General features: G+C 39.1%; 1 protein-coding gene across 6 annotated transcripts in view; it reads right to left on the reverse strand.

Moving 5' to 3' along the window:
* Window positions 1-19,050, reverse strand: part of ptprz1a (protein tyrosine phosphatase receptor type Z1a) — a 46,811-nt gene extending 27,761 nt beyond the window's left edge. For 4 of the 6 annotated variants that reach the window (XM_035523498.1, XM_035523497.1, XM_035523495.1 and 1 more), the window contains exons 1-2: window positions 18,795-19,050; window positions 558-629 (exon numbers count right to left, since the gene is read on the reverse strand). In XM_035523498.1, coding sequence (XP_035379391.1) covers window positions 558-629; window positions 18,795-18,855 — 133 coding nt within the window. In that variant the 5' untranslated portion in view covers window positions 18,856-19,050. Of the gene's footprint in view, window positions 1-557; window positions 630-2,795; window positions 2,842-18,794 lie in introns of those variants that run through there. The other 2 variants (XM_035523494.1, XM_035523496.1) reach the window with 2 other exon arrangements.
* Between the last annotated feature and the right edge of the window lie 253 nt (window positions 19,051-19,303).

Below are 19,303 nucleotides of genomic sequence, written 5' to 3' on the forward strand. Positions count from 1 at the left end.
ATCAATGAGAAGCTAAAAAGGTTTCAGTGCAATGCTTGCTCTACTTTACCACATTTGTTGCACATCATCTCTAGCCAGGGCAATTTTACACCTTTGTTTTACACAGTTATAATATTTCATGACTGGAACCATATAAGATGTCAAGGGCTAGCCATTAAATACCTTAGTCAAGCATGTTTCTTTGGCCCTTTTCATTCTATGATCATTACAGCACATAAAATTACAGTTTTGCATAAAAGTAAGACATTGATTTTTGAGCAAACATACCCTGACATATAATTACAAAGCTTATTAATCACCTAATGTAAAAACATAAGGCAAACACAGTCTGGGCATGATAGGTTTACCACAGGCTATGCTGTAAATGAAACTGTCCCCTATAACCAGTAAGAAAGAGTCTAATCTGTGGTGTTATGTGGTGCATGTGGAAATTAGACCAGTTCCTGAACCTTCACTGCTGTTGCATGACAGCTGTCACTGTTTTTACATCTCGACTTCCCTCACTGAGTGCTCATATCTTGTGTAATGAAAAAATAGGATCAAAAAGTTTTATTTACCTGTGTATGACCAGTCTATGTTTTCTGCAAGCTTCTTTTGTGATCTGAATCCATAGGCTTGTGATACGTCTGCTGGAACAAAAAATAGAAAAGTTTTCATTAAATTGTACATAAGCAATTACACATGTTAACTATGTAAGCAGTCCTATTTTTCGTTTGTTTATCATGTATCTTAGTGTCTTGTGAGAAACGTGATACGGATGTGGTCAAAATTTAGTGGAAGGCAAAGGAAAGGCAGGTCATGAAAGGTGGTGGGAAAAGTCTGACATAACACACATGGGAATGGCAGGGAGGGCGTAACAACTACACCATCCCATTGATAAGAATTGATTTCAGGAAAATACTTTTACCTACACTAAGTCATGAAATTATCCAGCATTACCTTTATCACAAGATATGACCCTTGTGGCAGGTGGAGAAGGTCATTTATGTGTGAATGTGTGACAGGGTTTTGTGTTCAATCCAAGATTAATAGTCTCTAAGAATGAAAGACTAGCTAATATTGTTTGCCCTACTATGTTTGGTACCTACTATGTTTGGTACACAAATAAGAAACTATGCTTAAGGTTTCAAATGAAAAAAAAAATCATTATTAGTAAATGATGGTATATAAGAAAGAAATAAGGCAATTTGTTAATCTTTATATAGATAATACCAAAATAAAAAACATTTGAATGGTATTTAGGAAAGCAGCTATAACACACCACAAGCTTCCATTCCATGAATATGGACAAAATAGGTAAATAACATTCTAGCTCATCAGTGTGCATTTTAGGAGAATTTGTATAGAATCTAAGGATGAGTAAACTCTATTTTAATACTATGGCAATAGTACCATATTGAAATGTGGAGTGTTTCATTACCATAGTGTGGAGCAAAGTGTTTCAGTGCCATACTGAAGTGTGGAGCATTTCATTGCCATAGTGAAATGTGTTTCAAATCATAATAATTGTCTTTAATAAATGTCTTTAATTTCAAATTAATCAGCCACTGAAAAACAAAAAGTAGCTGCAAAAGAACACAACGCAAAAGATACGCACAGGGAATGTAACATTGTTCCCTTATTTTTTCCTTCCCATCTGTGACATCGCTGAACACAGGAGGGAGAAGCGAGGGATGAAGGCAATGTCAATATTTTATTAATGTAAAAACAAAATGCTCAGGGAACCGTATCAGCAGTTCAACAGATGAGGAACCAGGGTGAGCTCAGTAAACATGCACACGAGTCAATGTCCAAGGACATGGATGCACACTAAGCTTCAGAAGCACTGAAGAAGGGCACCTGTGGGGTTAAATGTGAGAACGGGTGATGGAGAGCAGATGAAGACAATGTTTAATAAGCTGGTGACCATGAACGAGGAAGTGGTTTGAAGTGTGACTTGTGCTGGCCTGAGTAGATTCCTGACTGAGTGCAGACATTCATTTGTTGTAAGCTATTAAGAATCCTCAAAGGGTCATCCTCCACACAGTCCCCAAATACAATTAAAAGTTCCCTCACACAATTCTTTCCTGCACACAACTGAAAGTACTCCCCAGCTGTGGGGGAAAATCAAAAACTTCAATCATTCTATAGCCTAAGAAAAATTAAGCTCAGATGGTAAGTGAATTCTAAAATCCTAGAAATCCTAAAAAGCCCCAAATCATATTTTTATGTATAGCCATTAAACAAGTTTAATAAACAAGTTTTCAATATCTGTAGCTACACAACATTCAGTAATTTCATAAAGATTTTTCTTTGTCTGGTTCTTCGATAAGTCAGTGTGATTTCTAAATGATATTCTGATGTGTTTCAGTGATCCTCAACAAATTACAACAAATGTTTAACTTACAACTAGGACAACATGTTTGACTAGACTTATAGTGAGAAGAGGTAGAGAAAGACGCAGAGGACAGGAAAAAATATACTAACAGGCTTCTCTGTTATGCTCTAATTACCAAATGATTAGTGCAACCTGTATGTGGGCCAGTTCTTTGATCCGTAGCTGTCCACTTCCTCCATGTGCCATTTCAGTTTTAGTAATTCAACAACTACAATTAGGAGGCATCTGCATGCCATGAAATTAGGTCTGTAAAGTACAAAACAGGATTTTGCTTACATGGAAAGCTATGTTTATTTAGACTGTCACAGCATCTTATAAGCAATCCTGATTAAATTAACTTATGCCCTAATGCACAACCATTGAAGTTCTTGTGTACCTTAAATGTTTCATTTTCCAAAACAAACAGTTCAAATAATACCTGACATATTCTTCAAAGGGCTCATCCGCTTTTTGTGATAGCAGTATCTTCCACCCTAGCCTAAGCAAAGGTCCTCATTGTCCACATAAAAGAACAGTCCCAAGACAGGAGAGATGACCTCTTTCTCTTGGGTGAAGAAAAACAAGGATCAATAGCTATGACATGAAACACCTCTCTTGTACTAGAACCTGCCCAACAGATGATGATACGATACAATAATACATTACACTGAAAGGGTGAGCCAAAGGTACCTACCTATCCAGTGTCAACACAGGATTATGGCTTTGGCTCATCTTCCTGTCGGCTTTGTCTGATAAACAATATGATAAAGCTTCTGCTGTGTGCACTCGTGTAACTATATGCACACACACAAAAAAACATCTGGACACATTGAACACACATATCCTTCTCATCTGCCCAGCTTAGCCTTAGCTAAACATCATGCTACCTTATGGCCCTATTCTGTGTCTTAAATTGTTTGAGGATTTAGGTGCCCTGTGCAATCTTTAAAAAACATGGAATCATTAAATAGTTAGAATTAAATAAATAATCCACAAAAGCACATTTACTTTCATGCAGCACACTGATGCATAATGAGCTTACCATCAGAAATGCAAAGGACCATGCCTACACTGCATGTAAGCTCATTGTAGTATCAAACCTCCTGCCTGATTGCCTTTGTCCAATTCTCAATCACTCAGTCAGCAGGTATGCTCCACACCAAAGCTCTGGTGACAGCCCAGTTCCTTGTCTGTGGTAACAGAGTGTAAATGGAAGTGCTCAATGCCTGCCATTCCCTAACTGTAGGAGTCTCTGACTTTTTGTTAAATGTTCATTGTAAAATGAAATGTTTAAGATGTCAACATCCTGAAGTTTGCAGATGACACTACTACAGTCATTGGTCTGATCAAAGACAGTGATGAGTCTGCTTTCAGAAGAGGTTGAACAGATGGTTGAACAGCTGGGCCTCTGGAGCAGTCAAAACAACTTAGAGCTGGACACATTAAAAAAAATGGAGATGAGGGTGGACTTCAGAAAAAACTCTACACCATAACACTCTAACAACACACCATAATAGACAAATCTGTGATGGCCATGGAGTCCTTCAAGTTGTTGGAAACCACAATCACTGGGGATCTGAAGTGGGTCATCAACATCAGGGCCATAATAACGAAAGCCCAACAGAGGATGTTCTTCCTGGGCCAGCTGAAGAAGTTCATCCTGCCTCAAGAACTGCTGGTTCAATTCTACACAGCTAACATAGAGTCTCTTATTACCATTTCCATTAAACTCTGGTGCAGGTCTGCCACCAAGCATGGCATTCACAGACTGCAGTGTATCATCAGGTGTGCAGAAAAGATCACTGGTGCTAACATCCATACCCTGCTGGATCTGCACTCCTCCAAAACTAGGAAGTGAGCAGTGAAGTGGGTGACCCACTGCACCCTGGCCATCAGCTTTTAGCTTCTCACATCAGGCAAGCCCTTTAGAGAACGTTCTTTTCTTCTTACCTAACCCTCCAGATTCTATTCTATGCAAAGTTTATTTTATATATATATATATGTGTGTGTGTGTGTGTGTGTGTGTACATTTACAGGAATAATAAATTTTGTTGCATGTGAGTGCATATGTATGCTTATGGGATGTATATGTAGTAGAACTCAGGTATGGATTTCTGTTAATGCACTAATGTAAATTCTATTACTAAAAAGACCTCCTCCTAATGTATTATATATTATCAACTTCCCCTGTGATTCCCATATTTTTGCATCCCACCATCTCTCTGTTTCCTTCCTCACCTTTCCTGATTCCTGCAACTTTCTCTGGGTTCTTTAGCTAAATGGGGAGAGAAGAGAGGGTAGGTCCAGCCCTTGTCACACAAAACAAAAACCATCCTAAATTCCAGCCTGATCCCAGAGTTTCTTCTACACTTCCCATTCTACATTTTAACATTTCTCAACTATAGCTGATTAATTGAAGGCATGCTATGCACTTGCAAAAATAAACTCCATATGATATGACTAATCTTCTTTTGAGTTTATGGTCAACATGGACAACGGTCTGACAACAATATTGTCAAGTGTGAATGAAGGTAGATTCTGTAAAATCTGCAAAATGCTGTCAAAATAAAAGGATTACAAAGGCCCTACGAGGCTCTGGAAAACGCACATTCACACACCCCACATCCCACCCCCACACATGCAGAGGGTGACAGAGACAGAAAGGGGGGACGCAGAGGTTGAAAATTATGCCCAGTTTTGGGAAGTGTGACCAATTGCACCCAAGGGGGCATGAGCTCATTTCTAAGACGGTGAAGAAGCTATTAGCTCTTGAAGAGCCTAACTGCTGTGTGAAATTGTGTGACACTAAACTTTAGCACAAACATCAAACCCAGGGGTTAACCATGTGCTTTACTGCAACTGAGGTACTGTGATATGGCAGCAAGATCAGAATACTTTGGGAGAACTTTCAACTAATTTGCTCATGTTTCTTTCTTTCTTTTTTTGAACATTCACATTAAAGTAAATCAAAGGGAATATTCTTCATTAAAGTAAATCAAAGGGAATATTCTTCAGGAAATGTCTTTACTTCCTACTTTTATTAGTTGACTCACAATTACACAAGTAAACAACCAAGAAAACCTAAATTTAGGAACAAAACGAATGAGAAAATAGATTTAAAATATATCTATGAAGGTAATATATAAATAATTTTCTGTGATTATGTAAAAATGCTGTGCTTTATTCTGTGGAAGCCCATGGATGGTTTATTTTGTGTCATTTATGGACACATTTATGGACTACCATGGACAGGCATATTAAAAAATTTTCATTTTAAAGTTGTGAAACGTGCAGAAGATATGTTTTTAAGAAAAACAATGGAATGCTCCTTTAAAGTCCCTGCAAAAGGGTTTCCAAGAAGCTATAAGATTAACAGGAAAGCACAAGGGAGTGGACTGAAAAGGACAAGATTAGGAAAGAAAAGCTTTGCTCACAGGAAGTATAATGTAGCTCTTTAAGGCATACTAAAAGATACTCTCTCCCCTCACCTCAGAGTTATGAGAGCAGCGCTTCAAACCCCAGCCCACGTTAGCCAAATTAAAGGGACACAACAGAAGTGGCAAATCAAGCTGTGACACTTTAGAGACCAAAGCAGAGAAAGTGCTAGGAACATCATATAAACTCATAGAGTTCAAGGACACTGGGCCAAGTAACAAGAAGTTAATACTCTACATAATATTTTGTTGTATATTCGACAAATATACTACAAACATTAAGCTATATGTAGTCTATGTGTTATTTTGAGAGCAGTACTACTGACAGTTAGTGTTATGGTCTCACCGACATGCCACAGCCTTTAAAATGATTTGATTGTGTAGTCAATATGAGATTATGTATGCTTAAATTTAAAATATTAACATTTAGTTAAAACATTAATATGCTGTGTATAATTCAGTGTATTACTGTGAAACTATGATCATATTCTGAATCAAAATCTAAACACTGTCAGCAGATACTTTAAAGGCCGCTAAAACACCATGCACTAGGTGCCCATGGAAATAAATGAATCATTTAAAATGTGTGCGTGTGTGTGTGTGTGTGTATGTGTGTGTGCGTGTGGGTGGGTGGGTGGGTGAGAGACAGAGAGCTATAGAGACACCAAGAGAGTGTGTGTGTGAGAGAGAGAGAAAGAGAGAGAATGAGAGAGAGAGAGAGAGAGAGAGAGAGAGAGAGAGAGAGAGAGAGAGGCAGAGAAACAGAGATACAATATGTTTGAAAGTTTGACATGGATGCGTTAGTGCAGTGAAATGCCATAAGTTTAAATGGGAGTTGGACATAATTGCACTGTAATGTCTGTCCAGTGATTCTTTGTGTCATTCCCTGCAACAAGCACAGGCAAAAGTATGAACTATTTCCCCATGACTACAACGAGCCCTGTGGAGTCACCCTCGGAAGACTGCCACTGTCATCTAGATCCGGCACATTTCAGGGTCAGATCCAAGCTCCTTGCTGATGTATTGATGACTGAAAGAACAAATGAAAAACTGAATGAAAACATTTGAGAAATACACTTGGATATGAATGGATAGCTAAAATATTAAGAAATTTCAAAAATGATTATCTCAGAACTAGCAAGCCATAAAGGCTGTGAACTTCAATGCTGATTTGTATTTGCCAGTTGACATGCTTAAACAAATAAAAGGAAAATGAAAAAGTAATCTTTTTTGGTAATAATACATAATAAAGCAGTTCAAAATGCCTTCTTCTGATCATGATATATATTTACATTTACATTTAAATATTAATGAATTTATCATCTTGACTCTTCAAAAAACCCAAGTTCATTTCCACCTCACTAAGTTTCTATTCTGAACCAATCTGGAAAAAAACAGATCAGGTCACTCAGTAAAAATAATCAGCAGTCAGAACGTTTTCACCTTCCATCTCTATTAACCCAGGTTACTGAGCCTACTTTAGCCAATCAGCATGCACGCAGCATAGTGAGGCTAGTCCCAGAAAACAGGCAGATCTCCACATGGCCTCTGGCCACTGTGACTTCCCTCTATCCCTAACTCATCGCCATGGACACAGTTCCAGTCCTGCCCCATTCAGTCAGACTCTGCACAAGTCTATATTGCTTTACCCTGCTTCCTTTCTCTTCACTAAACTGGACAATTCTTACCAGTCAACCTGCACAGACACAGTACTGCACAACTGCACACTGCAGTTCTATGTCATTAGTTAGATATTACAAAAACAACCCAAGGAGGGGAAAGAAAGCTGCCCCTCTTCTCATCCAATCATTACCTCCTTTGTGAAATAACTATAAATATTTACAGTGGGCCTAAACATGAGGTCCATTTAAATGCCTTGTTTATAAAGTGACAGAGAGCTTTGAGGGGACTGGAGATACAGAGAATAAACCTCCTTTCATTGGGGAGGTCTATTTCATTACATATGCTTGCTGTACTGTCCTTGTAAGACAGCCTCAAATGCCAAATGCAATGAATCATGAAGACTGGGACAAACAAACAAATAAAGACATGGTTTCTTTATAAATACACTGTAACACTATTACTGGAAGAGAAGTCCAACTTTTTACTCAGTGCCCTGATACACTTACAGAACTCACTTTATCTGAGCTCACCAATGTTAATTGAATAATAATGGAGGCAGAGAAACAAATTGAAAAGGTAGAAGATTGTGCTCAAAATATGGAGCAGGTGCTAAGCAGGATGATAAAACTGACGATTCAACAAGAAAATAAACTACTTGAACACTACTGGAGATCCCAAGTGGAGAACATAAGGATATATAATGTTTCACAAGCAATGGAAGGGTCACCTATGGTGAAGTTTGTGCAAATGTTACTATGGGACATCCTGGAGACCATATGATGACAAGGAAGACAAACCGTGGTCAATAATCAGTTCTCTCTGCTACAAAACCAAAGAAGAGATTCTGTGCAAGGTGTGAGGAATGAAGAAGGTGTTTCCGAACAGAAGGTAAATATACTTTAATCAAGACTACACACTAGTAGTCCTGCAGAAGTATAAGGAACATTCTGAAGTGAACCTAGTGCTAAAGCAAAAGCAAAAAGCTGCTTCCAGCCTCCGTTCCCTGGTAAACCACGTGGTCTACCAGTATGAGATATGGCAGTACCAGACAGTGGAGGAGGTGACTGCAGATTCAAGACAGGGGACTGTCCGTCAGCATGATCACATGGAGGGGAGCCTGGCTGAGCAACTATCCCACTCATTTGGGAAATGGTGGGAGGACAAAGATAACAGGGGATGCGAGAAGAGTGAAAGAAGAACATTAGGGACAAACTGTAAGCTTTCAGGAAAGCTATACATTTTGACTAACTTCAAAAGTGTTGCTAAGATACATAAAATCCATAACAGGTGGATTGTTATGTATTCATCTTAAGAAACACATGCCATAAGGTGAATTTTCTACTGTTAATTTTCTGCAATCACCCCCTTTTCCTCATCTAAATGGGAACATGTATATGGGAGGAAAAAGGAATCCTTTTCTGTGTAATCAACATTACCTTTTCATTTATTGTTTTGGGTGCTGTAGTGGGGGCCCTCATCCCACAGTTAGGAGAGACTAGCCACATCTTGAAATTTCCACTATCTTAACCCAGGGTCATCTACTGGAGATCCTAGCCTTATAATCACACCTTCTTTACCTATTTTCTCATTTGTTTTTTGTTTTTTATTTGTTTGAGGAATATATGAGCTAAGTTTTATTTTACTCATTTCAATAATATACGGATGGATAAATACACATGGCTGGAGACAGCAAAGTAAATTTAATTTCTGTTAATGTGAGTGGACTGTTGAATACAATCAAACTCAATAAAATTTATTCTAAAATTAAGAAAGAAAAAACGTAATCTAGAATATTTACAAGAAATTCACTTAAATAATAATGAGCACAAAAAATAAGGAGAATGGGCTTCACCTAACTGTTTTTCTGCTCATTTAAATCAGGAGAGAGGTGCTATTCTCATCCCAAACAGGCTAAATTTAAAAAAAAATGTTTCAAATGTAAGATGAGGAGGGCAGATGTATTCCAGTAAGGAGAACTATGGGAATCCAGTTACTCTATTAAATATATATGCATTAGTTTCTTAAAGAAAATAAGCAATATCTTAGAAAGAAAATTAAATATACAGTTATGTCCAAAGTTTCACTCTTCTAGTAGAAAAACCCATGAATCAAAGATTCATCCGTACATAAGAACATTAATACAGTTGATAATACAGAGAGACAGATAATATTTCTACCTACATATTTATCTGTTGATTTCAACCAGGGACTAAAGAATAATACTTGGAAACTAAATGCAAATCTTCTCAATGATCCCCTGATGAACACATTAGTCTATACTTTGAATTTAGTGAAACTGGAATGGTGTCACCTCACTTTCTATCTCTAAAGGCTCTCTTAAGAGGGAAAATTATAGATATATTTTCCTATAAAAATAAGCAATAAAACAAAGGAATTACAAAACATTCTGAATATTCTAGACAAACCTTAAAATGGGTTAGTGCCGCATATACTAGAGGAAATTACAGAAATTAGGAATGAAATTAATAGTATAATAGCACAAGACATCAAGAAAAACCTAATGTTTCATTAGAAAAATGAAACAGAGACACTATGAAATTGGACATTAAAATCTATGAAACTATTAGCATGAAAATTGAAAATAAAAGTGAAATTCAAGAAGCTTTTGAAGTATTTTACTGAATTCTAAAGTCCCAGAGTGAAGCATAAGCCAAATTGACACCTAGCTGAACTGCCTAGAGTTATTCACTTTAAATGAGGAACAAAATAGAATGATGATTGCTGACAAAACTGAAGGTGAACTAAAAACTACAATTAGTAGGCTTAATTAAACAAGTCACCAGGAACAGATGTTTTTAGGTAGAATGGCATAAGGTATTTAAAATACAGTGTTATACTCCCTACACTGAACTGGACTTTTAAAAAAGCACAAATGCCACTCAGCTCAAATGAAGTGATAATCTCAGCTCTACAAAAAAAATGAATTAAATGGAATGTGGGCCAATTTGACAATATCTGTTCTTAATGTAGTTTATAGATTATTTACTTCTATCATGGCTATTAGAAGAGCTCCTACCCATACTGATACATAACAATCAGATCAGGTACCTCAAATACATGAAAGACTGCTGGAAGATGTGAATGCAGCTCTATGGATGCAGCATATGAAACCAACCAGCTTATATATTTGCCATTGCTAAAGTAATACTTGAGATGCTTGGCTACCAGATGAACATCATCAAGCAGTATACTCCAGGAAGAAATACATCGGAGGCCAAGATAAGGGCAAAAAGAAGAGAAGTCAGCCAGCTATCAGAAATGCAGAAAGGCATGACCTAAGAAGTACAACAAGCTATCCATACCTTGGAGATACCTGTCCATACCTTGGAGACTGCCAACTCTGGCTGCCAGGAGAATAAACAGGATTTTCTCACATGAGCCATCCAAAGTGTACCTGCATAAGAACAGACCCACCAAAGCTGGGAACTGAAAAATACAGGAAAAGTAGATGGAAGAAGAAGGCATCACAAAGCAACAATGCCCAGTGGTTAGTGAACCTGAGAGCAGACCACAGCAACCTCCCTGAACAGGATCCAATAGCAATCACATGAGCAGATGTCCAAGAAAGAGTCTCAAGTATGAAGAGCTGGACAGCTCCATGTCCTGACATAGTCCACACCTACTTGCTGAAGAACCTAACTGTACTGCATAAGCACCTAGCAGCACAAAGGAGCAAACTGCTAATGGATTGAACTCATCCTGAATGGCTAACTTAAATCCGAACAGTCCTGGTCCTCAATGACCCCCAGAAAGGGGAAAATAACCTACCTCTTCACAACATGGAAGCTCCTATTAGGCATCATTGTGGCTGAGTAGGCTTAATAGACACTCCATACTGTAAGACCAGACAGACCTACCTGCACCCTGCCTGGATTGAGCTTGGAATGCTTGAGGCTGTATAACACCAACAGGATTCTAAGAGCCTTCATCAAGAACTCAATGGAGCAGTGGAAGACAATCCTAGAGACCAAGAAGATGACCCTAGAGGCCAACATCAGGGCAGGATTTACCATGGAAATGCACTGTTCCTGCTGCTGTTCTGCATAGGCCTGAACCGCCCCAGTGAGATGTGAATGAGACATCAATTCACAAATACATTTCTCACCAGGATATACAGCAACAACATCAAAATATCATTCAGATGGGATCAGTGTGGTCAGATAGTTACAAGAGAGGGAAAGTAGTATGGAGATGGAAAGTAGATAGAACAGAGGGGATCATAGTACCAGAAGGTAACATAACAGATTTTGAGGTCAGCTACAAATCCCTTAGAATCCCACAGGCAAACAGGAATCAGGAAGAGGCCACAAAGAAAGCAGCTACAGTCAGCTGAATGGGAAGAACAATATCCAGGATATCAACACCTATGCTCTACCAGTCATCAGATACCCCACTGGCAGAATAAAATGGCCTAAGGAGGAGACAGAAGCCACTGACATCAAGACAAGAAAACTCGTTACAATGTACATAGGGTTTCATCACAAATCTAGCACTCTGAGATTGTACACTAAGATGGGCCAAGTACTCCTGGATCTTGGTTTTTTCATCCTGGACAGTAGCTCTGGCAGCATTATCCAGGATGAAACATCCAAGATCCAGGAGTACACCAGGATAATGGTTTCACTAAGTGATGAAGTGCTTAGTGATACCTCAGACAGCAGAAACACAAGGAGGATGGGCATAAGTAGGAGCAGGAACCATTATGGGAGGATAAACACCTATGGGTACCATAATGGTAGAAGTGAGAGAAATCCTACCAATGGGTGAAAAGGCTGGATTGAAAAACAGCATGGAGGCAATAATCATGGCAATACAGGAACAAGCTCTGAATACAAGCTCACTAGAGGCTGGGATCTACCACATCAGGCAGGACTCCAGATGTAGGCTGTGCAAAGATGCCCCTGAGTCAATAGCAGGCAGCGTGGACATGGAACGGCATAAGCAAGTGGCTGGCATAGTATACAGGAACATCTGTGCTGAGTAGGGGGCAGGAAGTTACGAGGTCAAAGTAGGATACACCCAAAAGGTGATGGAGAATGTCCAGGCTAAGACTAGTAGTGGTGGATAAACAGCAGAAGAGGGCCTTAGTGATAGATGTAGTAATCCCAAATGATTGAAAAATCAGAAACAAGAAACACAAAAAGCTCAAGAAATACCAAGGGCTGAAAGAAGAGCTAGGAGAGATGTGGAGGGAAAAGGCAGCTGTGGTTCCCATGGTAATTGGAGCACTAGGGGCTGTGACCCCCAAACTGGAACAATGGCTCCAACAGATCCCAGGAACAACATCCGAGATCTCCATCTAGAAGAGTGCAGTCCTGAGAGGCAGCCCGGAGGGTGGGGATTTTTTTTTTTTTTATGATTTTAACATCATGTCCGGACATGTGTACAGTGAAGAAGAAGTGGAGGGCAAGAGTTAAAGAGCTCGTAAAGGTTCTAAGCCTCTGACAGTTCACTGAGAAAATCACTTAGAGAAAAATCTTTTGACATATTGAGAGGAATATCTAAAACTTTGGAAAAATAGCACACACATTAGTCTACATTCCAGAATCAACAAGCTTCCTTATCCATATTTTATGTCATCACCTGCACAGAATTAAAAAAAATAGCATCAACCTATCCCTGACTGAAGTTCACCCTTCTTAAGATGTACCTGGTAGAAAGCAGAAGTGCATCTCATAAAAAGACTAAGGTTCAAGATTTGACTGCATCACTGACTATGAGGGCTGAGAGGACCACTGCTGAATGCATTCCCTTTGGGAGGGAATATAGTCTAACCTTCACACAATTAAGATTAATATGCAATAGGGGAAAAATATTCTGGTACATTAAAAATTGTGGGAAGTCCAAGAAATAAATAATATCAAAAATGTAACTAAAACTGTTTAGACAGTAATGACATAATGTGAGCAGGTATTCCCCCTAGTAATATGAAGATTATATTATAGACCATATGTTGGGGCCCACTAAATGGTGGGCTGTCCGCTTATATGTGTGCTGTCTAGAGGGCCCCGTGAAATATATTGAAAACCACTGCTACACACATTATATACCTATTTAATTTTATTCTAATTAAAAAGTGAATCTTCATGATCATCAGCCTGTCATTTCATGACTGACAATAGTATCTTGCATTCTTTTATATATACTTGTAACTTAAACAGCTAAAGACTTCTTATTTTTGTCTTGCATTGGGGTTTTGTTTTGGTTTTTTGGGGTTTTTTTATTGAATCACCATAAGAGAGAGTACATAAACCAAGACCACCATTTTTACAATATGGAGTCATTTTATCTTTCATCACAGCACATGTAGAGCATGTCTCATCATACATATACCATCTTATTTTGAACAGAACACAGCAACATGTAACATAAACATAAACATAAACATCTTAATGATGTAACCTTTTTGCAAGGAGTTGGTGTTTAGAAGGCTTGCATACTCCAGGGCCAACTACCACCAAAACATGTCATATCCTAATATCTTCTTCCTTCAGAAGTCATGTGTTACCATCCACCATGATAGAACTGTTCAGAATATTCCACTAGAAACATTAACAATTAAATACCTGCAGATACAGAAGTATGAAAATATTAAACAGTGATACCATGCAGCAAATTTCATCTTAGCATAGTCAGCAATAGCAAATATATAATTTGACGATATTTTTTTTTATAAACTCAAATTTTTATATCATACCAATGATGATCAGAACTGATATCAGAATATCTGATGCCAAAATGTGGATGAAAAGGTTCAAGAATCCACCCTAACTAAGAGCCCTGATATTCAACTCTAATTAGTCTCAAGTAGCCTGACAGAACATGGTTTGAGTGTGTGATCAAGCAATTACTTATCTTCTGCTAAATCTCAATAAACCAGCTGCCAATAAGAAGTGTATGGCAGTCTGAGGAATGTGCGAGGCACTCTGGCATCCTCAGCAAAGCAGGCCACCTCCTCACTACTTTTCTTCTTCACCTTTCATTTGCAGGAAGGTTTTACAGGCTCAACATTGTAAATATTCCAACCCAAAAGGGAAAAAAGAAAAACAACAGTGGACTCAATGAGTAGGCTTAATTGCTAATTTCTTTTCACCTGCTTCACTGCAGCAGTTTTCCAAGGACCATACGGTGCACACAGGGTGAACTGGATTAACGAGAATCAGGCTCATTAAAAGACTCTAAAGATCTCCCATTATTTCTTTGATGGCCCTGAGTACCCAAGCGAATAGCTATTTGGAGTGGTATCCTAATTGAAAAGGGCACAGATTCTCAGATGGGGGGGAAGCGTGGGTAACTGGAGGATTGTTAACCACTCCGAGCAGGCTTTGTCCTTGACTGACCCTGAAAAGTTTGCAGTAGGAGTGCTGTGCCGACTCAGCGAGCCACACTATCATTCTGTCTCTTGACATAGGGCTTGTTGGCCCAAACTGGCTGTTTATCCAAGCATGACTTTTTACTCAGTTTGTGCTTGCTCCTAAAAATAATGGCAGTGACTTGATATATTAAAAAACCTGATACACCAGACACTGTTACGTCTTAATATTTTTCAAACATCATTGAGTTCCAGTCTCACATTTTACTGCCTTCTTTTTCTGATTACAGTACATATTACATCTAATCAACTGTCACTTTGTTAAATGTTCAGCCATCTCTAATCACAATCTAATCATCCATATTCATTATCTGATGAATATAGAAACCCAGCATGATAACAGAGCTTCTTTCCAGCTTTTGCCTAGACATACTGAGACTTGTATGAAAAGCTGCAAGAATGCAGATGAAAGTGTACCACCTGCCTGTATCCTTCTCTCATACAGATGGATAGTAGTGCTGGATACATCCTGCCCAGCAGGCAGATGATGATGCCTACTATAAAAGGTGATCAGTCATGCCTCTTAACCTTGTAAAGAGACACAACCAGTGACATGTCAAAAGCATGCAGGTCAAATAAACCATCCTGGCAAGAGGAATGAGCAGAAATTTGTGTGTTGCTGTTTTATATAGTCATAATTCCAAAGCAACACTGCACATAATCACAAATGTGTTGCTGCAAAGCTATTGGTGTGGGCAGTTAAAATAATGGCAAAAAGAATGCAAACCAGATAAATATAGCTTCATTTTCCAGCCTCCAACACCTGGGTGACAGGTAAATTCTCAGGATAAGCTGTCAAGGAAGGAAACGTACTCTCCCCTCCACTCCCACCCCCGAAAAAAGAGAGCTCATGTGCATATGATATAATCTGCTGCGACAAAATAGTTTTCTCTAAATCTATTAACAGTTATATCAAGTAAACAATTGTGCTGATTAAATCAGTAATGAAATTGGTAACTTATGCCTACTTGAAAGAATTGTTAATGCAATGTAACTCATGTCAGAAACTCAGAAACCAGTAACTTATTTCAGCTCATCCAGCACTCATTCCATCAAAGGCAACTCACATGCAAGCTTTCTGTTAAATTCCCCTACTTCCATTCATATTCTGGTCTTGACCAGAGACCGCTAATATCTACAACACTTCTAGACCACACATTTCCAGGCCTTTAAAGAACAGAAGGAGAACTGAACACTTCTTTACCAGCCATTCAACAGGAATCCTGTTCTCCTCTCAAATTGCTGATGTGAGGCACCCTTTGAAAACAGCCTGCTCCACCGTCATTAATTAAGTGGCTAGTCAAGGCCACTGACCTTGCTGGCAGAGAAGCATCAGGGCACCAGCAGAGCCTGTCACACCACACACGCAATGATGAAAGTGCCAAGTCTATGAGTGAAAAAGAGCAGGACAAAAAGGGACATCTGATGGTACACAGCATCAGAGAAGGAGAAGAGAGATGAAAGAGGAAACAAACATATGCATTTGGTTGTAGAGACAGGAACATCAATGTCTAAGAAAATGGAATAGAAAGAAAATTTAAACACATTTAGCCTGAAAGAGAGGAAAGAAGATATTAGTAATTTAGCAAAAACAAGTTGGTCAAGAGTATGATAGAGAAATGAAGGGAGGGAACAGAGTATAGAAAGAGGACTGACCCCTATTTGAAAGCTTTTCTTAAATGCTAAAGGAGAGATACTCAGTCTTGCTGGCGTGAGTTCCCAAAAAGAGAAGGTGGAAGCAGGGCAAGCAGCACAGTCCTGGAGCTGTTGACACTCTCATGATGGGTACGAACCACACACACACAGACACACACAAAACACAAACACAGGGAAACACACACAGACACAACACACAAAAGGACTTGACACCCCCTACTCTTCAGCAACGGCATCCTGTTCCATCACTGCTGGGACAAATCAGGGGCCTGCCTGAGTGTCACACTCACATGCCATATACAATGAGCTCCCCCTCCCAGCCTGACTCCCTGTGTCTCTCTGCACCCACAAGCACTGGTCGCCTCTTGCCAGCCAGGCACAAAACAAATCGAGCAGCTGACAGCATAATTCGCTGGGGGGACTAGGTCCAGGGCCCTGGGCTGTGCAGCATGGGGATTTGGCTCTGCCCTGAAGCCCCCTCACGGCCATCCCATGGAGGAGAGACAAGACTCAGAGGCTTGGTGTGTCCTCTCTGCTTGCCTGAGTGAATACAGTTGAGACTAATACCCACTAATCTGGTCGTTGAATGCCCCCTCCGCACAGGAAAATCTGCTCCCCTTTTTCACAAGCAGCAGACTGGGTTTAGTGAGTTTGCATGTCTAACCACCCCAAGAAAGAGGGAAAGGGGGAGAAAGGGAGAAAAAAAGAATTGCCAGCAGAGAAATCTTAAGAGGAACTATCTTCACTGTAAAACATCCTTGTAAAAAATAAGACATTAAAAAGCTGCCATTTTAATGAATGAGTATCTAAAGGTATATATACCAAATAATGCATAAAGTTGAAAATGTCTAAGAAATTAAGTGGAGATGCAGCTAATTTGACAGCATGCCCTTCATAAGCAGACACATACAAAGAATGTGGAAGGGGAGGGAACTATGAAATCTAAACGCTATTTTTGACTGACGGCTCTGCCGTCAACAGCCACCATCTGTTAAGTTTAGTGCTCAAAAAGAACATAGGCACTTTTGGAGTAAAAAAAAAACAAAACAAAAAAAACCAAAACAGAACAGTAGCCAAAACACACAGGGTAAAAAAACGTATCTATAGTACAGCTTTTGGGAAAACAGATGGTGTGGAGGACCACATATCATTCACAGAAGAGAGTATTCTACTTCCGCAAAGGCTTATGAGATCCAAAAAGATTGAGCCTTTCTTTGTGCCACAGATTTTATGAAAGCGTCATTGAGAGCACTTATCTGAAAGGGATGAATAAAGAAGGAGCTGAGGGTGAAGGGCTTAAGCTGAGCTTTTCTGGAGCATGGACCAGCATTCTATCCCAGAGCCAATTTCCAAAGGGTATAATAGCACTGAGATCATTTTAACTGTTAGTATGGAAGGAGATATTTGCACTAACAATTTACAACAATATTTGCCTCAGGTTCACAGGCTTGTGAGCAAAAGGGCTTTCCCATCTCACAGGCAAGCGGGATTCAGGCAGCTTTGAGGTTCTCTTGGTACAGTGAATCCGAAAAACAATGAGCCTGTGTTGGCTGACTGAATCAGTATTAGAAATCTGTCAGTTTTATGTTAGCTACAAGGCTGCATTGACCAAATTAAGTCTAGGTCTTATTGCTTGTTCTCAGATGTAAAATCTGAAATATGTTAGCAGTCATATTCATATACAAGCAAGGCTCAACACATTTTATTTATATGCCTATGGAGTATTTTGGAACCGTACTTTAATTTAACTCTTTAATTCAACTTAACCCCTATCCTCTGAAGTATACTTTATTTTATTGATAGATGCCCCACATCTATCACTGTAAAATGTTACATGTACTGTATAGCTCATCTAAGAAGGGCTTCACCACTTCCAGTTCTGTCCTGAGATCAAAAGATAACACTGTGGAGAACAGACTCAGACTATAGCACCCCTACCACGAAACGGCCCATTCACACTACATTATCAAAGAGTGCATATCAAATTAGGCAGAATACAGTATAATATTCGCGAAGCTTGCCCACATTTAAATTGAAAGTCTTCTTTTAATAGTGTATAATCACATACACATGTAATAAAACATGTAATAAAAATAACCAAAAAAGATAGAGGTGATCAATTTAGCCAGTTTTCCAAGGACGACAATAAGTAGCCTGTTCAGACATGTCTGTCCTTAAACTATGCAGCTGTACCTGAACTCTGTGATAAAGGTTGTCATGAAAGGTAGGGTACACACATAAACCCATAAAGTTTGTAATTGCCCGCAAACTAATCTGTAGGCTACTACAAACATCGCAATCCAAGTCAAGAATGATAAAAAAAAATACACACCTATTTGACAGATGACTAACACAACCATAAAAAATGTATATTTGCTGCCGACTGCTTCCATATTCTTCTTGCAAAGATTAGCGAATGGAAAAACCTGCGAACCAACACGACAAGGAACTCCACATCCGACGAACCAGAAAAAATATTACATTTGGTTAATGTGGGAGTTGATGTTCCTGTTACATACGAGCCATTTCAATGAATATAGGGGTCCAACCCGGAGCGAATGCATCGCTTCGGCGATACGCGAGGTGTGTGATGCGTCTCTGAGTGTGCGCCGCCCACAGACCACAACGCTCATATATATAATGTTACTCGTGCCAAATAAAATAAACAGGTTCCACAAAGGTTTTCTGAAAACAAGAAAACACGTAAAACACATTTCTGAAAAGAAAACACGTAACCTATGTATTTATCCACAAAATAAAATTAAAAGGGCAGCAAAGAATTTGGTAGGCTTTATGACTTCCTTGCCCCAGAGCTGATTCCAGATCTCTATACAAAGAATT

Source organism: Electrophorus electricus, chromosome 2 (genome assembly GCF_013358815.1).
Source record: "Electrophorus electricus isolate fEleEle1 chromosome 2, fEleEle1.pri, whole genome shotgun sequence".
NCBI classification, from domain to species: domain Eukaryota; kingdom Metazoa; phylum Chordata; class Actinopteri; order Gymnotiformes; family Gymnotidae; genus Electrophorus; species Electrophorus electricus.